Source organism: Mesocricetus auratus, unplaced genomic scaffold (genome assembly GCF_017639785.1).
Source record: "Mesocricetus auratus isolate SY011 unplaced genomic scaffold, BCM_Maur_2.0 Super-Scaffold_100046, whole genome shotgun sequence".
Classification (NCBI taxonomy): domain Eukaryota; kingdom Metazoa; phylum Chordata; class Mammalia; order Rodentia; family Cricetidae; genus Mesocricetus; species Mesocricetus auratus.
Window position 1 is genome coordinate 2825829 of NW_024429223.1, and position 24728 is coordinate 2850556.

The window sequence follows — 24728 nt, forward strand, 5'->3', positions numbered from 1 at the left end:
CCAGAATCCTGAGACTACTATCTAGACCCATCTATGACAAGGACACATAGGCCCAGAAGAGCCCTGTGACATAAGTACTCCACACAACTGGCCCATGTCCGCAGCAGGGGGCAGAAAGGACAGATTTTGCTGTGCACAGGATGTGACATACTCAGCACACACAGCCTCTCTGTCCCGTCACTGCTCCGTTTTCCTGGGGAGTTCAATCGGGAAGATCATGATGTGCCCTATGGATTCTGGCCCACAGACACTCTGGCTGTGGTGACTGTGGTCTCTTGGCATTTCCTAATACATGCTGCTGGGACACTTTGGCAGAGCTGCAATTGAGCAGTGATAGTTCAATATCCATGGTTGTCCCCCACATTCTCTTTCCAAACATTGCCCCATCTCAAATAAACACAGTCCAGGCTCCCCTGTAGATTGCAAGGCTTTTATTGTTGGAATCCTGGTCTTAGACACCTGGAGGGTAGGGGTAGGGCTTCCTGCATCTATGCAGGTGAGCAGTTAAGTGGTTTCCTTGAGTCTTCTTGCAAAGATGGATTCATCCACAGTATTTGTTAGCATCTATTTTCGCCTGGAAAGAGAAAGTCAGTGAGGCATGAGAGGGGAAGGGGACATCATTGATCATACATGGGACACCAGTTGGGAGGGAGCTGTACCCAACTGCCATAGATCCTGGTTCTGACCAGGTCCAGGGAGCAAACCTTCCATCCTGTTTCCCTCAACCCACATCAGGGCAAGCTTTGTAAACACCTCCAATCCAGGCTGATGGAAAGAACCACTTGCCTTCAGGACACAATGGGTACATGAGGGACAGAATGTAGAAGCAGCTGGGCAGGACCTGGAGTGGCTCCAGGTGAGCCTCCTGCAGCTATGGCCCCACAAGTGAATTGATTCCTGTCACATGAAGACCTTCAGATATATGATGCTAACCTGGAGACTGATCCTACTACTTCTAGTGAAAACAGGGGACTCAATTACATGCTCCACCCTGGATTCTACATAGTGGCCTTGGAGATCCAGAGGACAAGAAAAAAAGGCCTGTTTTGGGGGTGCAGTGGCAGACTTGACCAGTTAGGATGAAAGACCCAGGCTTGAGAAGTGGTGCCAGGCCCTGTGTTCCTGTGGCTGGACTCTGAAGACTGGGCCAGAAAGGCTGATGGAGGCCAAGTGGTATTGTGGGGGCAGGGATCCTGCAGGGTCCAGTCTGGCTGGGCTGAGCTGAACAGCCAGGCCTAGCTCAGGCCTCCTGAGTGTCCCTTCCTGCCCCATCCTCCTGATACCCTAACCATGGAGAGGCCTCTTTCTGGATGCACAGAGGAGTTGCAGTGATGGGGAGGAACACAGGCTCCATCGCCAACCTGGGGTGAGCAGGGCAGCAGACAGACTCCTGGGCAGACACAAGAGAACTCACCAGCAAACTGCGTACACTCTCCTTGTCTTCCTCTGTCAACTTGGTATCAGCACAGTTCTTCAGATTTTCAGCATTTTCCAGTGTGTCATTGTCATCCATGTATTTCTTCACAAAGTCAACATAGGCTTCCACAGATGGGCCAAGAAAAAGGTCAAACTCCTCTTTTACAGCCGGGCAAATGCCACAGTCTGGAACACAAAGAGTAGCTGATCCTCCCTTGAAACTTAGCATCAGAGCACATGAGTCCTTCCTGGGAAGTGAAGCTGTGAGAGCCCTGGAGACCCCGAATCCCCAACACCCACAGCCTAATACCCACCTCCTCCTGAGGTCAGGAGCAGGGCAGCCGGAAGCAACACAAGAGCACCAGCGAGCTTCATGGTAATGGTGGCAGGTGCTCCTCCCCAGCTCTGGCCCCTTCTATAACTGCCCTGGGCTGCTCAGTGGGCAGGGAGGGGCTGTGTCTGAGCTCTTCCAGGCTCCTCCCAGAATACTGTGTGATACTCCCTGGGGCTGTGTCAGGGTAGATGTGTATTTTGGCAAGAGGAGAAGATCCAGATCAGTAAACTCCCTGGCTCAGCATGGTCCCCTTCTTAGTGCTCTGCTTAAGGTCACATGTCATATGAAGACCCAAGGAGATGATGACTTGCCAGCCAGGCAAAAGTTCCCTCAACCAGACCTCCAGAGTGAGGCCATGGTCACCCTGATTGGCAGGGAACTCAATGTTTACTGAAAAGTCTCCCTCATAGTCAATGTCTAGGATAGACCAGATCATATTCACTGGGGTCCCCTGCTCTGTCTGTTTCCATCCCTGCCCCCATCTCTCACTTGCTTCATGGCTTCCCTGAACCCCTTTGTACCCTGAAGTGTTCCTGATGTTGTAGTCACGCTTCAACTTGTCCTTTTCCTTGTTGCTGTTGTTTTCTTTTGAGATATCCCATCCAGACATTGCCCTGCCTCTACTGCTCCATCTCTGTGTAGACCAGGCTGACCTTCAACTACAGAGGTCCATGTGACTCTGCCTCCTGAGTGCTGGGATTAAATATGTGCTCTGTCCAGCTTAACTTGACCTCCTTTCGATATTTCTGAGTTTTTATAAGACAGGATCTTGCCCAGGTTAGTTCATAAACATCCAAATAGGGAGTGGTGTGTGTGTGTGTGTGTTTGTAGTATGTGTGGGCTTGTTCTGTATGTTTGGTATGTGTTTGTAGTATGTTAATGTATGTATGGTGTGTTTGTTTCTGTGGTATGTACGTGTGGTCTGTATGTGGGGTACTTGTGTGGTTTTTTTTGGTGGTGGTGTGTGTGTAGTTTGTTATGGTGTAGGTTTTTGTAGTGCATGTGTGTGCTCTGTGTGATATATGTATGTCTGTGTGTGAGGCATGTTTGGTGTGTCTGTATAGCATATGTATGTGCTTGTGGTGCATATGCACTGTGTGTGGAGTATGTGTGTGGCATGTGGTGGTATGTGTATACATGTGAGTAGTGTGTGTAATATGTATTTGTTTGTATTGAGTGTACATGTTTCGTGCATGCTTAGTATGTGGATGTGTGATACAGATGTGTGTATGGTGTGTGTGTTTCTACAGTATTATTGTACTGTGTGTATGTGTGTAGTACTTGTGTTGTTTGTGTGGTGTGTTAGTGGTTCCTATGCATTCTATGTTTGGTATGTGAATGTATGTGCACGTTTTTGTTATTGGTGAGTGATATGTTTGTGTATGTAGTATATGTATGTGCCTGTGTCATATGTGAGTTGTGGTGTGTGTGTGTCATGTGGTTTATATGTGTGTGGTGTGTGTGTAACATGTGTTTGTGTGGTATGTTTATGAGTGGTATGTGTGTAGCATATAGTATGTGACATGTACATTTTTGTGGCCGTGTTGTTTGTGTGTCTGCATGTGTATGGTGTGAGCATTGTTAAAATCCATTAACAGTTGCCAGATGTGGTGCCAAACACTTTCAATCTGAATACTCAGAAGACAGACGCAGGAGGATCACTATGAGCTTGAGGTCATCCTGGTCCACACATGGACTTGCAGGTCAGTTAGAATCACACAGTGAGAGCCTGATGATATCACAGAGTGTGTTCTTTAAGGTCATACTGCAAGTGCCTCAGACTCATTTCCTCTTAACTAAGCAAACGTATGTCAGTGTGGACCATCAGACAACTAATTGGCCACTGTCCGACTCTACCTTGCTGCTCCAGTTGCCTTGTCCCTCAGAAAGCCAGCATGACTGGCTTGGGGACACCACTGGCCATTATGACGACTTCACAGGTACCTCACCAAAACTACAGGACAATGTGAGCTGGCTTCAGAAGGCACAGCCTCATTAAGGCTGTTTCAGAGTGGCTAGCAGAGTTTTGCTATCACACAAATCTACTTGACCCTTCAACCATTTCTACCCTGGCGAAAGGGGAAGCAGTCCCACCCTTCTCCCTGTGGCCTAGCAGAGGGGGTGCTGGGAGGCAGCTGTGAGGCTGCAGTTCCCCTGCTATGGAGGAGGGCTGTCAGGTCATTCACTGGTCTGGAAGACACTCCCACTCTCTCCCCTGGGACTGACAGTTTAGGCCTCATGCAAGGTTCTGTTGAGCCATCTTTTTCTTACCTTACTTTCAGGACGGTGATGGAGACGCAGGCAGCAGACAGTACAGCAAACACTGAGGCAGGGGAGTGACAGCTGAGTGGTCAACAGGCAAGCGACTGGATGTGTGGTAGCTGAAGCATCTGACAGGGGACGGGGCAGGAAAAGGAAGGGTCACAGCAGGAGAGGGCAGAGCAGTGTCTCAGGAAGGACAGGAGGGTTCACTCCAGAGGATGGAAACATCAGGCCCTGGTTCCCAGAATATGTCTGGGGAGCTGTGGTGTCTTTAGACACAAGAGCCTCACCAGGGCCAAGAGCCGCAGCACTGGTGAGTGCCAAGGAGGTCCTCCTCCCTAACCACGGGGTCCTGGGTCTATGCTAGTGTGAGGCCTGCTCACCTAGGGTACCACCTGCTGCTGCTCCCACCAGCTGTGCTTCTGTCCACTGCCGTGACACATGGAGGGCAAGGGAGCAGCCCAAGCCAGCAGCTGGAGACTTCCCCTCCCCTATCTTCTTGCGGCGCCCACACCAAAATAAACTCCAAGGTATCAGGGAAAGAAAGACCAGACGTCCAATTGTTTGTACTAAGAGAATGCATGTGCTGTCTTTATTGCCAGGAGAATGTGTGTGTGTGTGTGTGTGTGTGTGTGTGTGTGTCTGTGTGTCTGTCTGTGTGTGTGTGTGTGTGTGTGTGTGTGTGTGTGTGTCTTCATTGTAATTGCTAAGAGGTCTCTCTCCTGTAGGAGGGAGGAGCTTTATATACAGGTTTACAGCACAGTGGGAAAATCCCCAGGTAGAAGAGAGCGTGTTTTCCTCTTGCTGAATGTTGATGTCAGAGGGTCAAGGCCGAGGCAGTAAACCAGGACTAGAAAACAGGAAGCACTTGGACTGGAAAACAGGTTGTATGTAGGCTGACCAGCAACTCACAGAAACCCCGTGGGGCTGGAGCCCAACATCTCCTCCCTTGTTTATATATAAATTAGAACTTGTCTCAGGTGACAAGGAAGTTAGCGCCAATCTTAGTATCAATAACCAACCTTGTATAAATGAAAACAAATATTTATAAAAAATATTTGAGAATGTGGGCGTCATTCTTTGCAAACTACTTCCTGCTGTTAAGGGGCACTGAAATACGATGGGGATGCAGACAAAAAAAACAGAAACCTGTTGAAATTCTTGTTTTTGTGGTCTTTAAGGCTGCATCATCTCAGCTGTTTTAGGTGTTGGATCACCTGGGCCACTGCTTCAGGTGGTCTTGCTTCATCAAACCATACCAGTCTAGAAGGAACCCACAGCTTTTTATGTTCTGTGGAAACAAAAGCAGAAATTCTTTTCCCACGTAACCTGCCCTCATATTTAAATTTAGAAGTCGAAGCATTTTCAAAATATATAAGTTGGATTAATTTAGCAATATTAATGATCAAATGTCTTTTAGCAGTTTTTGTTCCTTTCTTATCAATTAAACAATTTAAAGACAACACAACTATACACAGTATCCAGACTCTCTGTGTATTTTCCGTTCCATATACTTTCATCTTTTCTTTTTCTGTTACTTAATACCAGTACCTCATTTGTTAACTGTTACCAATTTTTAATTTACCCACTTTTAATCTGTCCTCCAACTGAGCGATTTCTCAGGTTCCCCTTTCTTTCCTGACCTTGATGTCAGGCGAAGGCCTGGAAATTTAATCCAATCCACCCTGCATCTGAGGATGATCTCTCAGGTTTCCCTTTCTTTCCCAACCTTGGTATAGGCGAAGGCCTGGAGACTTAAACCAATATAGCTTCTCCTTAGAAGGTGATCTCTCAAGCAAAGCCTGGAGATTTGACCATTCAATTTTACTTTTAGAAGTTAAGGTACCTGTTTTTAATTCTTTTCTTTCTCTAGTCTCTCCTCTCCTGAGTCTTCTTTCTGGCCAATCTTTCCCAGTCTTTCCAAGTCTCTCTAGATCTCGGTGGGACCTCCAATTGCAGCATCCGAGGCACAAGCAACTCCAAGGTACCAGGGAAAGAAAGACCAGACATACAAACTGTTTGTACTAAGAGGATGCATGTGCTGACTTTATTGCCAGGAGTGTGTGTGTGTGTGTGTGTCTGTGTCTGTGTGTGTCTGTGTCTGTGTGTGTGTGTCTGTCTGTCTGTCTATCTGTATTGCAAGTGCTAAGAGGGGTCCCTGTCCTGTAGGAGGGAGGAGCTTTATATACAGGTTACAGCACAGTGGAAAAACCCCAGGTAAAAGAGAGTATGTTTTCTTCCTGCTGAATGTTGAGGTCAGAGGGTCTAGGCCTGGGCAGTAAGCCAGGATTATAAAACAAGAAGCATTTGGACTGGAAAACAAGTTGCACTTGTACGCTGACCAGCAACTCACATAGTCCCTGTGGGGCTGAGCCCACCATCTTCTGAGAAAGGGACCCAAGACTGTTATCTGTGGAACACCTGCCTCAGCCTCCCACGGTGGACTCTGCACCTCACCTGACCATTCTGTGTCCCCTGAAACTGACACTTGTCATCTACCTGGTCTGTCTGTCACTGGAACATCTCTGTATGAGGTAGGACACCATTTCCCATAAGCATGACCACAGTGAGAACCAGGGTCTCCCAATGCTCGGCTCTGACTGGCTGGTGTGCTCCCTGTCAACCGGCTGTGAGATCTGATGCTCAGATTTCATCAAACACTGTATCAGAGGGACAGACAGCTATGGCTTCAACTCGGGTAGGCCATGCTCAGCAACTGCCAACTTGAGATTGGTCCCCAGGGCAGCCATGCTGACAGGCAGTTATGGCGATGGATGTAAACCAGGTGGAGCCCCTGCTCTAGGACTGACTTCCACCAGCTCCCCTCACCTCCCCACCCCCACCATGAGTTCACACATTGCAAGCAGTGCCTAGATGTGGCTGCTCTATCTGGGACTGTCAAGACTCCTGCCATGAACCAAGTTAACTTCTCTTCCACATACAGCACCGAGTCTAGGGAGTTGGTCACAGCAATGAAACACAGATTACAACACCACAGTGCACATGGACCCTGTACATGAGAACAGGCCTGGCCTCCACCACAACATGGGCCTCTGAACCCTGTCCCTGCTTCCCTAGCGTTTCTTGCATTGGCTTATTTTCAATTACTTAGAAGTCAGGAGAGCAAGGCATGTGACACTCCATCCCAGAGACACCACAGGGGAGGTCTTCACAATGGATGTTAGATGGACTGAAGGGTAGCTGGCATGTCTCAAGTCTCTAAACAAGATGTTTCTGAAGCATGAAACAACAGTATCTTCCCACATGACCCAGGCTGGCCTCAAACTCTCAACACCACTGCCCCCAACTCCCTATTCACCTTATATAAGTGCTTACGTACTTAAGTACTTAAGTGTTTGCTAAGTCAGAATTAAGGAGTTTGTTTTTAAAGGCATTGACTGTCACATTGTTTCCATCAGTGATGACAGTTGAAGTTTGTCAAAGGCTTAGAGAGACCTTAGTCTTTTGGCTTACTGCATGCTGGAGCCAAACAGGATCTGCATCCGGTAACAATTTTGGCAAAGAGCTGCCAAGCACTAATATCCACCCATGAGCTGTCCCCTATATCCTCCAGTCCTTGTTTTGATGACCTTGCAGGACCACAGGGCTACTTGAGCCCAGTTAGGCCTTTCTAGTCCTAGGATGTGTTAGGAATGGAGACAAGGGCATAATTTTGCTAACAAGTGTCTACTGGTGGGTGACACCTGCAACACTCTCCTAGTTTGTCAGATCTAGCATTAGTCCTTTTGTAGATCTCACAGAGGTTTAGTGCCTAATCCTGTATGTCAGAGGACACATGACATCCACACCTTTCCCCACTGATTGGACATTCTCCCTTGAACCATTAACATTCTGTGACCAGATATTTCTACAGTTTTCCCATCGATTCACATTGTTCTATATATGTGTGTGTGTGTGTGTGTGTGTGTGTTCACTTATACATGTGTTCATTTTTGTGTGTAGTTACATAGTTGGTTGCTAGTTTTATGTCACCTTACACAAGCTAAAATCATCAGAAAGAGGAAAACTCAACGAAGAAAAACATGCCTTCGATGGGCAATGGTGGCCCACTCCTTTAATCCCAGCACTCTGGAGTCAGAGGCAGGTGGATTTCTGATGTTGGGACCAGCCGGTTCTACAAGGAGTTCCAAAAGATCCAGGGCTATACAGAGGAACTCTGTGTGGAAAAACCAAAAGAAACACGTTTAAGAAAGAGAAAAGAAAATGTCTCCATAAGTTGGGACTAAAGGCAAGCCTATAAGGCAGTTTCTATCTCTGTCTCTGCCTCCCTGAAGACAGAGTTTCCTGTAGCGCCCCGACCTTCTTGGAACTCACTGTGTAGACCCAGCCAGCCTCAAACTCAGAGATACACCTGTCCGTGCCTCTCAAGTGCAGGGATTAAAGGTGTCAAGCTCCAATCCTTGCCCAGGCATTTTATTAATTAATACTTAATATGGGATGGCTAATTATTAATTAGTGCTTTATATGGGATGGCTAAGCCCATTGCAGTTGGTGCCATCTCCTGGCTGGTGGTCCTGGGTTCTATAAGGTAGCAGGTTAAGCAAGCCCTGGGAGAGAAACCAGTAGCAGCATCCTCCATGGCCTCTGCATCTGCTCCTGCCTCCAGGCTCCTGCCCTGCTTGAGTTCCTGTCCTGACTTTGATGATAAATGGTGACATGGAAATATAAGCCAAATACATTCTTCCCTCTTTAATTTGCTTTGGTCATGGTATTTTTCACAGCAATAGTAATGTTTTTATTTATGTATTTTTTCCAGACAGTATTTCTTTGTATCACAAATATGCTTGAACTCTCTTTAGAGACCAGGCTGGTTAGGAACTCACAGAGATCGACCTGCCTCTGCATCCTGAGTACTGGGATTACAGGTGTGCGCCACCTTGCCTGGCTGAACAATAGAAATCTTAACTGAGACACATGGCATACATGTGTGCATACACATGGCAGCCAGAGATAAACAGTCAAATGATTCAGATGCTCTCACCATATAAAAGTATATGTGGGTGTGTGTTTATGTGTGCGCTTGTACATGTACACATACATATATATTGTATATGTAGATTTCTGCTTTGTGAAAAGATTTTATTTGTTTTGTTTTCTATGCATGCAGATTTTGCCTGCATGGAAGTCTTACACACTGTGTGTGCAGTGCCTGTGGTCCCCAGAGGAGGGTGTTGGATCCTCGGAAACTGGAGTTACAGGGGGCTGTTAGCTGCCCCATGGGTGGTCAGTCCTCTTAACAGCTGATCTCCTTATATTTTAGAGACAGGGTCTCTTCCTGATCCTGGAATTGCTGACATGGTTAGACTGATTGGCCAGTGAGCCCCAGGAGCAGACTCCCTAGTACTGGAATTACAAGGAGCACCACTGTGCCTGGCTTTCCTCATGGGCCTGGGGACTGAAACTCAGATTTCAAGCTTATACAGCAAGATTTTAGCTAACTGGGGCAGTCCCAGGCCACCTTGATTTTTCCTTTGCATGCATGAAGCTCAAACTGAAGGACCAAAGGAAGTAAACTCCCCTCCCGAGAGCAGAGAAGCATATGTAAGTACTCATGGCTTCCTCTGTAAGAACACTGTTTTCATTCTATTTATGTATCTGCTCATTCATTCATTCATGCCAACATTGATTCATATAATATACAATTATGTAATAATTCAATATGATGATATATAGTTTGTTATTGAAATTCTTTGATATTTGACCATTAAGAGCTTGCTTAGGTATTCTTGTTTCCGTTTCCAAAGAACTTATTCGTGTGTGTGTGTGTGTGTGTGTGTGTGTGTGTGTGTGTGTGTGTGTGTATGTGTGTGCATCAGAGGAAAATGAGGAGGAACCAGTTCTCTTTTCTACCATTTGAGTTCTGGGATTTGAACTCAGGTCCTCAGGCTGAGCGGCAAGTACCTTCAATCACTGAGCTGTCTCCAAAGCTATTTTTTGAGTCGAGTATTCTTACTGAACCTGGAACACACGTGGGATTTTGGTGGATGCCACCGCACTCACATCCTTACAGGGGTCCTGGGGATCTGAACTCAGGGCTTCGGACTGCATAATGAGCACTATACCCACTGCGCCATCTCCTTAGCCACCCCCATCTTGTGTCTGGTGCTGTGGGTTAACATCGCGGCTTTGCACTTGCTAAGAAGTACTCTTCTAAGACATTAGCAGACCAGTGCAAATACCAGAGAAGGAGTGACTGCTGACACTTTGAACTGGGGCTGTGGTTGTCATGGGGTGGATCACATGGCAATCAGGAAGTACAGAGACATGAATGGCCCGCCATCTTTCTCCTTTCCACTCCGTCTAAGACCCTAGTCCACACTACCAACATAAAGCCAGACTGCCCACGTCAACCCTAGTCTAAAAACTCCACGCTCACTGAGTTTTCTTTCCATGGTGACACAGACAACTATCTGTGGGAAGTAGGCTGATTAGACCTTGAGACCCTCCTCGCACATATCACTGCCTGTGGACAAAGGAGACTTCATGCTACACGGATGGATCCCTCCCCATGGCCATTGCTCTATCAACGCTTAGAGACCTGCTTCCTGGTAGGGGTGAGAGAGACGAGAGCAGGACAACAGGAATGAGTACTGAGGCAGGGAGGGGGACACTGCAGCATGATGCAGTTGGTGGGACAAAAACATCCCCAGCCCTGAGGAGACCCACGTGACCTAACACACTGGGACTACCCTGGCTGGCAGTCACTAAAAGCCCCAGATGGTGCCCCCTGTCCTGAGAGGTCGACTCCACAGGTGACAGCAGCTAAGATGCTATAATGTCCGTGGAACACAGTATGGTCCCAGATGTGCACACATCTGCTCACGTGTTGATCTCAGTGAAAAGCAGTGTTGTGGGCTGTTGGCTCCCTACAGTGACAGAAATCCTCCTTGACCCCGATGGTTTCCACCTCCAAGCTATAGAAGACATGCTTGCAGCCAAGAGAGAAAGTAGTGGTGACAGTTTTTTTTAGGACAACAGGGCATTTGGCTCAGTATGTGGCTGCTTAGTTAGAAAGGTCAGTCCAGAGGTCTTCTGGCAAAGATACAACCTCTTCTGTCCAGAAGCTGATGACATTAGGATGTCTCCTGCTATTTGTTCTTCAGACAGGCAGGGGCTCCTATGCAACAGGGACAGGAATCCACAGGTGCCAGGCTCTTGCCCAAAGGCATTTGGAACTCGTGGGAGGCAGGGTTGGGCTTGGATGGGATGGGGTGGGCGGGACTGGGATCAGGGAGACAGCAGCTTATAAGGCAGCAGGATCTGCTCTGAGAAGAACATTTAGCACTCTGCACCATGAAGGGGACATTGCTTCTGCTCTCCTTGCTGGTGACCGGGGAGCTGGGCTTACGGACAAGTGAGAACCGGGACAGGCGGCAATTCTGATACTTCTCAGTTGTAGACAGATCTCCAGTCAGTGCCTAGAGACAAGTCTAAGGGGTCCCTGGGAGGTTTCTAACCAGGAGTCCTGCCCAAGTCTTGTGACTTACTTCTCTGGACTGGGACAGTTGGGGTGGGTGGGTGCTGAGGTGGACGTGTGGGGGTGATGACTGTCACACGTTTTCATGCACAGTTGAAGGTGGATCATGTGTGGGGCTTACATGAAGGTCAGATATGCAGGCTGGCACACTCATTTATCCCCTTCTACTGAGAGTGTGTGTCTATGGAATCTGTGTGATATGTCTGGGAGGCAGCAGCCTCGGGAGGGTAGGACTGTGTGGAAAGTCAGGTAAGACATTAGGTGATGTGGCAAGAAATCCTGAATGTCACCTTTTGTAGCCTGGGGCTCCCTTAATGTTGGTTTTCCATCCGTGTTTGCAGGGGAAGCAGGCTTCTCTTTCTATGATATCTATGGTGCACTGGTCCTTGGAAACAAGCAACTATTGAACTCTATCCTTAGCAAGTTTGACCCGACTGACAAGGAAAGGGAAGCTTTTGAAAAAATCCAGGAATGCTACAATGAGGGAGGATGGAAAAGCAAACTCCTGGATTTGGCAGTTGTGGTAACTTCCCCCTAACCCACTCCCCCCATGCACACATGGTTCCATGCTGTGTACAAGTAATGTGTGTCAGGGGATGAACAACAGACACCCTAGTACATGTCAATGCAGCATGCCGGTACATACACAGCCAGCCTGTTCTCTGCTAGTTCTGCAGACACTCCCATGCTATGAGTAATCTTGGGTTCTCTACACACTAGGGCAGGCAGGGACAGAGGAGATCCTTGCTCTGGCTGCAGCACAGGTAGGGCATCCTCAGCTGTGATCTAAGATGTCTGAATTCTGTCTACTGGCAAGTGTCCCTTGACTCTACTCCCCTGTCTCAAATGGAGCCCTCCTTCTCCTGGCATCCTCAGGGCCAAGGCAGAACCTCCCTGCATAGCTTAGATGCCACTCCAACCCTAGGGAGTGCCCGCAGATGCCCACCACAGTTGCTCCTTGATTCCTGTTGTCTCATCTTAAGTCAAACCTGGGCTATACGGATGTGTATTCTGAATAGTGCATCACTCATGATGTTTGTACTTTAGTTTGAGTGACAGGACCTGAAAACTACACCTCTTCAAACAGATTTTCTTCTAACACACACACAGGGGATGTATTACGCAATGTGCGGGACAGATGTCCTCAGGTACGGGACACCATCAAAACTAATACTCAGCCATCTTGTGTCCTCTCCACACTAGCCCCATCATACCTTCCAGCACCTTCTCCCCTTCATCCCATCTGGCTAGGGTGGCTTTGCAGACTTCCTCCTGGCAGCTGTGGATGAGCTGCAGCTCCCTTGGGCAGAGTCTGCTGTGGAGACCTGAGTCACTGCAGGGAGTTTCCTTCACTGAGGACAAGGAGCAGTCTCATCGTGGGTGACTGGGGAGTCCTGGTGAAGCTCTGTACATTGCATGTAACAACCTCTAATCCTCTGTCCTTTTGATTTCCAGGAAAGCATCGTCTTCAGTGAAGAATGCAGGCAACACTTTGCCGAAGACAAGTTAAAAATCATTAACTTATATTTTCTTACATAATAACCTCTTTAAAATGTTGGCTGATGCCTGTGACATCTTGCAGCCCTGTCCTCTCTCCCTCCTGAAGTTGGAATCCAGACACCTGTCCCCTCCTTCTTCTGTCTGTCAAGCTCATTCTAATAAACACCTGCAGCTCTGCTCTGGTCTCCACGTCTGTGTGCTGTGCAGGTGACATGTGACATCTTCAGAGGATGTGGGAGACAGTGACAGAAGTGACATGTGTGGGCACTCAGAGCAGGGAGACTGGCACTGTCTGGCCAGGTGAGCATGGGAAAGCCACCGCAGCTCTTTTGTTGTTCTGTAGACCAGGCTGGCCATGATGTCACAGAGGTCCTCCTGTCCTCTGCCTCCCTACTGCGGGAATTAAAGGCTATGAATCATTATCGCGCCAGACTGACTGAGGCTTTGTTAGACTGTGAGACAGCAGCTGTCTCAGGATAAACACCATGTCAGCAGTCACTGGTCTCACCAGGCTGGCAGGATAGAAGTGAGGAGCTCAGCTACTCACCTCACATGTCACAGGGCTGCTGCTTCCGTAGACGTCAGTCCATAACAGTGTAGTGACTCTGAACATGACTTGGGCGTTTGTATCAGATACTATTGGTCTGCTAGTGACAGTCACCATTCATCATAGCCTGGTTATCATAGCAGGTCCAGGACTTCCAGGGCTACAGAGAAAGTGCCTCCCACAACAACAAAAACAAAACTTAATAATAAAGAAGAAACCTTAATGGGGAAAAAGACAGGAATAAATGTTCTTGTTTATTAACGAAAGCAAAGTGTCTGACAAGAAGGTTCTAGGGATAGAGTGCTTCTGTGTATTTCTGGGGACCTGAGTTTGAGTCACAGAACCCATGCAAAAGGAGTCTAGGCAGAACACATCCGTAATCCCAGTGCTCCTATGCAAGGATGAGAGGAGACTAGTGAATAACCGGAAGTCTGTCTGGAGTCCAGTGTCAGATGACCACAGAGACCTGTGTAGACATGGTAGGTGAGGAGTGATACCTGAGATTGTCCTTGACATCCATGTGCACACTGTGGCTTCTGCATGTAAGCTCTCTCATGGACTCACACACAAAACAATCAGACAACTATAAAGGAGAGGAATCTCAATCAGTGCAAAGAGAAATCTGAACAACATTGGTTCACAGGGAGACAAAAATGATAGCACAACTAAGGAGAGTGACAAAGATTGAGAAGAAGACTGAGCTGGGCGAGTGTTGGTGAGCACGCTAAGGAACTGAAGGTCTAGCTGCGGGGAGCAATGTCATAGAGATGGGACACAGTGTGTCAGATAAACCTGCAAGCAGACTATGACGAAAGAGGGCCATGCTCATCGGTTTCCTGATGTGACAGCTAGTAATGCTTCCTAAGGATGGCTGGTGAGCCCATAGAAAGTCCAAAGGGCCTCACCAGGACCACAGCTCTCATGTCCAAACCAGAGACTCTGTGAGTACAGACTGGTTTCAACTTTGAGCCCACAAGCCAGAGTTTTTCCAAACCAAAACCTCGTGACAAGGCATGACTAAATTCTGAAACTTGTTGGGATTATACAAATCAGGAACTCCTAGAAGTCTTTACTCCACCTGTGGAATCCTCAAAGGGTGAGGCCTCCTGCTCAACACCGGTCTCTCATTAGGCTGTGAGACATTGTGTAGGCCCCTTCTACAGGAATATGTAAGTACTATGCTGTTGCAGTGTCAATCTTTCTGGGCCATCAGTTACATCTAGAAGGGAAAATCTCATGCGTGGAAAAGAGACATCCAGGCCTTTGATGTCTGGACAGTACCACACAGGAGAGTCTAACAGGTGATTTTCATAGCACCTTTACTTGGATTGGTCCCAACTAGGGGAGACAAATGTCTTTTAACCCACGAACAAACTATGGAGTAAAGATGCAGGAGAAAAATTGCCCCATAACACAGCAGTCAGGCACTCATGTGCTACAGGAGAAAATTTATGTTTGTAAGGAAGCAAAGACACTTATTTTCTTTCCATGAACTTCTGAAGGAGGAAAAGGAATCTACACTAAACATAAATCAGTGAACACTGGGATGGGAAGTTAAGACAGAAGTGACTATAAAGTGGGAGGAGGGATTATTACAAGTAACGGAGATTTTCATTATCATGACTGCCGTGAAGAGTTCCTGGGTTTGTACATTAAATGAAAGATATCACAGTATGTACTCTATTTATGCACAGCATAGTGCACATCCATTCTACTTCTATACAACTTTAATAAGTGAAGTGGATTCATATACAAGGAAGAGTTAAAAGCACAAAAATGATGATTTCCTGTCTACTGAAAATACCACAAAGTTTGGCCAATACACACTGGTCTTACAGTCTGTGAGAGAGAGGTCTGCTTCATAGGACACAGAGCATCATGAACAATAAAGACCAACTTTGATACCCAGGTCACTACACGGACTAGCTTCTCTTTCCAATCTCCACTTTCTGGCCCGTGTAGACCTGGTGATCCAGCAACATTTCAATACCTGCCGTTGCCGAGCATCTACAGAGAAACAACCAGGGAAGGCTTGAGACTATCTGTATACCCTCATCTGTCACTGCTAGAGTGATCAGAGCATTCCAGAAGCACACTTAGATGCCAACATTCTGGATTTGCTGCCCTCCACTTTTATTAACTAAGCCCAGGGTTGGATGCACATGTGGCAAACTGTAATGCGTTTATCCATGCCCTCTGTCCTCCACAGATAGCACATGAGGCGGTACACAGCAGGTTCTTCATGCACTCCACAGCCAGCTGTGGTAACCTTCACTTCTGATCCCTTTTGCAAATGTGCCTCCTTAGCCTCCACTCCTGAATCCTGAAAGCAGAAAATATTGAAGTAAATGGAAACCTCCTGGGAGGAAATGGCCCCACTAAAAATGCCTGTCTTACAGTCTAAGAACCCTTAGGTGACACTCTTAATTGTCTCACGGCAAAAGTGACCATGAGGAGAGGTCTGTTGTATTGACCACGGCCGTGTCAAAACAGGGAGCCTCACACATAGCAGGGCAGATAGAGGGATAGTGGGCATTCCAGGAAGGACTGGTGGCCTGTGACTCCTCTTTCTGCAGCTGTCTTTCAACAGGCTCTTCAGCTGGTGAGGTGTGAGCACTGACGAGACACTGGGGCGTATCAAACCCAGGAGAAGAAACAGCGTCTGAGGACCTGTCCAAAGCCTGCGTAGACATCTCAGACCACACTGAGCAGTTCGTGGTGAGAGAGCACTGCACAGGGAGCCGTGGCAAGGAATGGGCCAGAGAGGTGTGGTTAACCCAAGCCAAATCCAGAGTTGGACTGGCAAGTGAGCAAGAAGTGAGGAACGGGAGCTGCGCGACCAAAAATGAGCCGCGGCAGCTGTCCTCGGGAAGATACAGGAACGGCAGAGGGGAGGTTCCTGGAAGCTTCCACCAGCCAGCCCTGACATGCATTCACCCTCACTCTTCTCTCACCTGAAGTAGTCCCCCTCCAGGCCTGTCTTCTTAGAGCTGCTGTCACATCTGTTTCGTCAGTCACCAGCCGTGTTCCTGGTCTTCCAGCGGGACAAGGACACGGATCCTGGGAGGTCCAAGTCCTATTCAGAAGACAATGCAGGTAAGAGGACAGCAGCAGCTCAGGGTGACCTCCCCACAGAGCATACGGCAGGAACCAGTAAGGACAAGGACTCTAAAGGGGTTGGGCATGCGGCTCAGCAGGAGAACCCTTGCATAGCACGTACCGTGAGAGAGAAAAGAGGGGGTTTCTGAAATCAGGAGGAGAAATGTTAGCAGGAGGGGAGTGGCCGATTGAGGGCAGGAGGACCAGTTTCGTTCAGTGGTTCGGCCAGGATGAAGGCTTTCTTGGTACGCTCTCTGCTTCTTTGGAGGACGCCTATCACGTATCTCTCCCTGGTAGGTATCTGGATCCCAGGCCGAGGGACTACATGCTGAGATTAGCAAGGGCTCAGGCCGCAATTAAACTACAGGCAGCTCTTGAAAGACTCCAGAAGCTGTGTCTGGGAGGCTAAGCTCTGAGTCTTCTGGGTAACGTAACCGTGGTTGTCGTCATCATAGTAGTTGATGTGAACACCATGGATACATACAGCTGCTCATTGCTCTGTCTCTGTGGTGTCCCCGTATTCTGGTCTCTTACCGAGACTTCCATGGAAAGGACTGCAGCCAACTACAGAAAAGCTGAGAGACCTTATTTCAGATATTCTCCAGTGCTATAAAATCAGAAGACACGGGGAACCAGATTTGTCTCACCCAAGAGGTGGGCTCACCCAATGACCCTGGAGTTCATATTGTTCCCTATGTGGATTGGTATGAAAGTAGTGTGACCTTTGAAAAGTGGGTTGTGCAGCCGGTGGGATGACTCAGCAGGTCAACGCACTTGCTCCCTAACCTGGCCACCTGAGTTCAATCCTCAGGACCTACACAGTGGAAGGAGAGTACTTTGGAGATATTTTGGGACACTTTGAAAGCAGTGTTGACAGGAAAGTTCATAGCATTAAGTGCCCACAGGAAGAAACTGGATAATAGTCACACTAGAGAATTAATACCACAACTGAAAACTCTAGAAAAACAACAAAAAAAAGCAAACTTACCCAGGAGGAGTAAACGCCAGGCAACAATCAAATTGAGGGTTGAAATCAATAATGTAGAAACTAGGAAAATGCTGAAAAGAATCAATGAAACAAAGAGTTTGTTCTCTAAGAATATCAACAAGATAGACAAACCTTTATCCAAACTAGCCAAAAGGCAGAGAGAGAGCATGGTAATTAACAAAATCAGGAATGAAAAGGGGGACATAGCGACGGACACTGAGGAAATCCAAAGAGGCATGAGGTCATACTTAGAAAACCAGTGCTCCCAGAAATTCAAAAATTTAAAGAAAATGGACAATTTTCTGCATAAATATCAAATTTAAATCAAGAATAGTAGATAAGCCATCTAAACAGACCTATAACCCCTAATGAAATAGAAGCAGTCATCAAAAGTCTCCCAAACAAAAAATGTCCAGGCTCAGATGGCTTAAGTCCAGAATTTTACCAGAAATTCAAAGAAGAGTAAATTCCAATACTGCTTAAAGTGTTCCACACAACAGAAGAAAGAGGTTTGTTGCCAAACTCTTTTTTTTTTGTTTTGGCTACAATTAGCTTGGTACACAAGTCACATAAAGACACAACAAAGAAAGAGAACTACAGACCATTTTCCATAGTGAACACTGATGCAAAATACTCAATAAAATACTAGCAAATGGATTTCCAAGGACATGTCAGAAAAATCATCCACCATTATCAGGTAGACTTCATCCCAGGAATGCAGGGATGGTTCAACATATGAAATATATCAACGTAATCCACCATATAAACAAACCGCAAAGGAAAAACCACATGATCATCTCACTAGATGTTGAAAAAACCTTTGACAACATCCAATACCCGTTCATGATGAAGATCCTGGAGAGATTAGGGATAATAGGAACATAGCTGAACATAACAAAAGCAACATACAGTAAATGAACAGCTAACATCAAACTAAATGGAGAGAAAGTCAATGCAATTCCTCTAAAATCAGGAACAAAACAAGGCTGTCCACTCTCTCCATAGCTCTTCAATATTGTACTTGAAGCTCTAGCTAGAGAAATAAGACAAGAAAAGGAGATCAAGGGCATTCAAATTGGAAAGGTAGAAGTCAAACTTTCACTATTTACACATGATATGATAGTTTACATAAGTGACATGAAAAACTCTACATGCAAAGTGGCTGGATACAAGGTTAACTCAAAAAAAGTCAGTAGCCCTATTATATACAGAAGATAAATGGGCAGAAAAGAAATCACAGATACATCAGCCTTTACAATAGGCACAAACAACATAAAATACCTTGGGGTAACGCTAATCAAACAAGTGAAAGACCTGTATAGCAAGAACTTAGAGTCTCTAAAGAAAGAATTTTAAAAAGATACCAGAAAATGGAAAGATCTCCCATGCTCTTCCATAGGAAGGATCAACATAGTAAAGATGGAAATCTTACCAAAAGCAGTCTTCAGATTCAATGCAATCCCTATGAAAATACCAGCACAATTTTTCACAAACCTCGGAAGCACACTACTCAACTCTATATGGAAAAAGAAAGACCCAGAATAGCAAAAAAAAAAACCCTGTTCAACAAGGCAACGTACTGAGACATCACGATCCCTAACTTCAAGCTCTATAACATTTACTCTATCTGCTCTTCAGTTGAGGATTCTAGGTTGCTTCCAGGTTCTGGATATTACAAATAATGCATGTGGACCCTGTGCATGAGAACACACCTGGCCTCCACCATACCACAGGGATCTGAACCCTGAACTTGCTTCCCCAGCAACTCTTCCTGTGGCTGCTTTTGTGTCCCTTAGATACCCAATGACTCAGGAGAACAAGGCATGTGGCACGCTATCCCTGGGACACCACATAGGAGGTCTCCACAGTGGTCGTTAGATGTACTGGAGGGCTAGCTGGCCTCTCTCAAGTCTCTAAACAAGAGCTTTCTGTAACATGAAACAACAGTTATCTTCCCACATGACCCAGGCTGGCCTCAAACTCTCAACTCCGCTATCCACACCTCCCTGTTCACCTTATATAAGTGCTTATGTAAGTTGGCTGGTATGAATTTTTAACAGTAAAGACTTTAAGTGTTTGGTAAGTCAGAACTAATTAGTTTGTTGTTAAAGGCATTGACTGTCGCTTTCTATCCATCAATGGTGACAGATGAAGTTATTGCCAAAACTTAGAGGGACCTTAGTCTTTTGACTTATTGGATGCCTGAGCCAAACAGGGTATGCATCCTGTAACTGTTTTGGGAAAGAGGTGCCAAGTACTAAAATCTACCCATGAGCTGTCCACTATGTCCTCCAGTCCTTGTTTTGATGACCTTGCAAGTTCCCAGGGCTGCTGAGGCCCAGCCAGGCCTTTCTATTCCTTGGAAGTATTAGGAATGGAGACAAGGGCATACTGTGGCTAAGAAGTGTCTACACCTGCAGCACTCTGCAAGTTCGTCAGAGCTGACATTCGACTGTTTGGAGATCTCAGGGAGGTTTAGTGCCTAATACTGCATGTCAGAGGACACACCTTTCCCCACTGACTAGAAATTCTCACTTGAGCCATTAACACTCTGTGTCTAGATATTTCTACTGTTTTCCCATTCCCTCACATTTTCCTCTGTGTGTGTGTGTGTTTCTGTGTGTGCCCATTCGATATTGTATGTGTGTTTGTGTTTGCAATTGCCCATATGTTGGCTACACGGTGCCTAGTTGCTAGTTTTATGTCAACTTGACAAAGTCTAAAGTCATAAGAAAGAGGTAAGCTCAACGAAGAGAAACATGGCTTGTATGGGTAGTGGTGGCACACTCCTTTAATCCCAGCACTCTGGAATCCGTTGTTGGTGTATCTCAGAATCTGAGGCTAGCCAGGTCTACATAGAGTTCCAAAAGATTTAGGACTACACTGAAAATCTTGTCTGGAAAATCCAAAATAAACACATTTAAGAAAGAGGAAAAAAAATAAGAAAATGACTCCCCAACTTAGGACTGTAGGCAAGTCTGTAAGGCATTCTCTCTCTCTCTCTCTCTCTCTCTCTCTCTCTCTCTCTCTCTCCCTCCCTCCCTCCCTCCCTCCCTCCCTCCCTCCCTCCCTCCCTCCCTCCCTCTCTCTCTCTCTCTCTCTCTCTCTCTCTCTCTCTCTCTGCCAGCACTGATTATCTTGGACCTGTATGTACCTCTCAAGTGCTGGGATTAAAGGAATCCAGCAACAGTCATTAGCCAGGCATTTTTATTAGTGATCAATGTGGGATGGCTAAGCCCGTTGTGGCTGGTGCCATCTCCTGGCTGGGGGTCCTGCGTTCTATACGGTACCAGGTTGAGCAAACCCTGGGAAAGAAACCAGTAGCAGCATCCTCCATGGCCCCTGCATCTGCTCCTCTGTCCAGACTTCTTATGTCAGACGAATCTGCTTTCCTGGGTCTTCTGATTTTATAGCATTGGAGACTATCTGGAATAAGGCCTCTCTGCTTTTCTGAGAGACTATCTGGAATAAGGCCTCTCTGCTTTTCTGAGATTGCCTGCAGCCCTTTCCACCGCCGTCTCAGTAAGTCCCCTGGAGAAGGAGCTGAACCAAAATATGGGTACCAGAGAGGCAGATAACCAAGAGGCTGTGCCTATCCGTGGTGTTCAAGCCCACGAAGCATCATGGCGGGGGCGGGGGAACTACATTACCCAGAAGACTCAGCGCTCAGCCCCCCCCAGGCACCACTTCCGGTACCGCTCCTGGGCGGGCTGTAGTCTAAGCGCGATCTGAGAGTCTGAGTTTGCGCTGTCCCCACAGCTTGAGAATCGCTGAGACTCCAGCAGACTCGGGAACACACCGCACCGGGAGCGGACGGCGGAACTTCGTCCCGGCCCCAGCCTGGAGCGGCAGCTCTCAGCCCGGGGTCTGCAGGCGGCGGCCGCCCGCACTACCTCGGCCTGGGACGGGGCCGGGACCCAGGAGTTGCTTGCAGATGGCCACGCGCTCCTGTGACGTCAGAGGCGGCCCCTGCCCAGGTCTTTGCAGCCAGCTGTGGCTGTGGGTTGGGGAGCCTGGTGGGGGAGGTCCCCGATTCTGTCACCAGGGCAAGGAAGACCCGCGACAGCGGCACTCGAGAGGCTGGGAGACGCTCTTGGCGGGAGGTGGGAGGAGATCGTTGTTTGCATGTGGGTGGACGCTTCGCTCGCGTGCGTGTCTGTGCGCGTGGCGGTCAGTGCACCGCAGACTGGGGCTTCGGGCCCCAGAGACTGAAGTTAGAGACGGTTGTGAGCGGCCTTGTGGGTGCAAACCTGCCCTGTGGGTGCTGGGAACTGCACGGGATCCCATGGAAGAGCAGCCAATGTCTCAACTACATAGACATCCGCAGCCTTGATACCTGCAAACCAAAGGAGGGATGTGAGTCAGTGGAGGGAAAGTCATGCTGTCACCTGTGGTGGAAAGGTCAGTTGAGCCACTTTTCAGGAGGAATGGTGAGAAGTAGGTTTGAGCCTGGCCATGGTGATGCACACCTTTTAATTCTGCCATTCCGCCGGCAGAGGCAGGTGGATCTCTTGAGTTTGAGACCAGCCTGGCGTATAGAATGAGTTCCAGGTCAGTCGGGGATACACAGAGACACCCTGTCTCAAAACAACTAAGGGGGGTGTGGGGGTTAGGTCATGTAGAATCTGAACAGTTTTAGAGGACTTCTTGTTGTCTGAGGCAGCTTTGGGCTATGAAATACGAACCACGGGACTCAAGAATCACACATGGAGTTTTGGGAAGAGGAGCGTTTCAGATGAGGCTCGGCAGTTGGGGCGGTTGAAACTGGAGTGTGGACCTGCGATTGGCTCAGCTCCACATGGTTTCTGCACACAGAGTCCTCAAGCAAAATCTCTACCACACATGGTGTCGCCGAGCAACACAAGGCTCTTTGAGCTGTCAGCACAGTGTCAACATGTCAGCCATCCACCTCTGCTTATTAATGGTGGGAGAGTAAACGGAGTGTCAGGTGGGGCAGGAATACAGGGCACAGAATCTTCAAGACTCCTTGCAGCTGAATGGGGTCCTGGGGTAGCTGGTTGTCTCATTGCAGGTCAGGCTGTACGGAACTCTCTGCCACCTCTTAGACCTTTACACTCACTCAGGAGGCACAGATGGTTGATCTGAGGGCAGCTGGGCATGCTCGCTGGTCATTGTGTCTGCAGATCCATGGCTGCTGGCTGGCATTCCTGTGACAACAGCTAATTGATTGGATTAGGAGTTTTGAATGATTTGTTGGGAGATAGCATGGAGAGGACATTGATGAGCAGGGTGTAATTAGTAGAAGAAGAATTCATATCAGCTTGAGGGGGGAAATAGGAGTCAGGAAGGAAAGCTTATGGGGTTCCCAGTCCAGCACAGTGTGGTTGTAGGGTTGAAGCCTCATTCTCCTGAAATCTGGGACAAGGTAGTTGATCTCGGTGTCCTCCAGAGCTTGAAGGAACAGGGTCCTGTTGCAGTTGCTGTACATTAGGAATAAGCGTCAGGGGGAGAAGAAAAGGGTTTGAGGTGGAGTCAAGGAGTCCTGTGGGGGAGGCCCTCAAGCTTAGCAGCCTTTGGAGTTGCAAGAATAATCCTGAAGGGGCCCTGTTATTTAGAGGAAAGGGGTGAGGGGCATTGGTCTGGAGGAGAGAGAAGAACCTGGTCTCTGATGCTAGTTGGGGATGCAGAAGGGTTGTTATGGTCGAGGTAGGGGGTGGTCTGTTGTTAAGAGAAGCTTTTTCTTTTGCTAGCTGCTTTGGTTTATCCCCTGCCAGTCGCCTGGGCTCTGCCGCGCCAGCCTGGTTCTAGAGCCGCATTAGTCTCAAATAAACACACAGGAGGCTATATTAATTATGAAGCTGTTGGCCTTGTTTGTCTCTTACTGGCTAGCTCTGACTTAAGTATTTATCCCATAATTGTTAATCTAAGTATGTTTCTTACCGGAGAATAGTTCCTGGCGTCCTACCCCCATGGCGTCACATGTTGACTCTCCTGTGTTTCTCCTACCCAGAATCCTCCTGGATTCCTAGCCCCACCTATCTAGATTCCTATTGGCCAGACAGTGCTTTATTAGCATAAGACTTCCCCAACAGTCTGTAAAGTCCATGGGAGGGAACAGAGATGAGGATGTAAGGGTGTAAGCAGGGGATCAGGGAGAGGTGAGGGTTTAGGTGAGAGATCCGAAGTTAGAACCGGCCACCCAGACATGTGTTCAAGGCTGAGGTGAAAGGGGTCATTTTGGGGAGAGCCCTGAGCCTGAAAAGAGCCAGAGGCATGAGTTTTGTGCAGTCGAGGTGAAGTTCCTGTGACATTTTAACGAGAATATTTTCTAAAGAACTGTTAGTTTGCTCTACCTTCCCTGAGGACATGGGGTGGTATGGGTTATGAAAACGCCAAAGGATGCTGAGAGCTTTAGATCGGGTTGGGGAGACCAGAGAGGTGAATTCAGGCCACTGTCTGACTGAAAAGGGGCTGCAATTCTAAACAGGGGAATAATTTCCCTGAGAAAGATGTCAGAGAGACTGTCGGGGCTTTTTTGTTAGTGGTTGGAAATGCTTCTGCCCACCCTGAGAATGTATCAACTAATACCAGGAGATATTTGACTGCTGTGATTGTGGGCATGTGGGTAAAGTCAAGTTGCCAGTCTGTCCCTGGGACAGAGCCCCTGGCCTGGTGGGTAGGAAAAGGGGGATTAAGGTACCTGGGTTTAGGGTCTGACATCTGACAGGTTTTACAAGAGGCAGATAGATCTTAAGAAATATAAGTCCTCAGGGTGGGCTGGAGGTGAGCCTTGAGGAACTGAGAGAGAGCCTGACTGTTAGGGGGAAGAGCTGGTACAGATAGGACAAAATTTGTCGAGTATCAGGAGGTGACTGAGGACCTGGATTGTAGTGGATGGACTCCCTCTGGTGGTTGAGGAACATCTTGGTCTCTGACTTCTCAGTCCACTTGTTTTCCTTAGAGGTAATGGAGCTGTCAGTCTGATGAGACTGGCAGTAAATAATCCCTATAGCTTTGGGTAGGTGGGAGGCCTTTACCTTGGCCATAATTTGACCTGACTTAGTCATGGATCCTGCTTTTGTAGTAAGTAGCCCGTGCTCTTTGCAGATAGCAGCGTGGGACA

The 24728-nt window shown here is 47.6% G+C and overlaps 1 protein-coding gene and 1 long non-coding RNA gene across 2 annotated transcripts; both read right to left on the minus strand.

The window, feature by feature from the left end:
- Positions 1-418: 418 nt before the first annotated feature.
- On the minus strand, positions 419-1842 carry LOC101828219 (major allergen I polypeptide chain 1-like). Its single transcript, XM_005081857.4, has 3 exons — positions 1731-1842; positions 1415-1602; positions 419-574 (listed from the first exon to the last, which is right to left on the minus strand). Exons 1-3 carry the CDS (start codon positions 1789-1791, stop codon positions 542-544), a joined length of 282 nt encoding a protein of 93 aa, XP_005081914.1. The 5' UTR covers positions 1792-1842; the 3' UTR covers positions 419-541.
- A 13827-nt stretch (positions 1843-15669) lies between these two features.
- On the minus strand, positions 15670-16906 carry LOC110343022. The gene is made up of 3 exons (XR_002385202.2): positions 16778-16906; positions 16512-16633; positions 15670-15880 (listed from the first exon to the last, which is right to left on the minus strand). It is a non-coding gene; the product is annotated as an uncharacterized LOC110343022 (long non-coding RNA).
- Positions 16907-24728: the final 7822 nt, after the last annotated feature.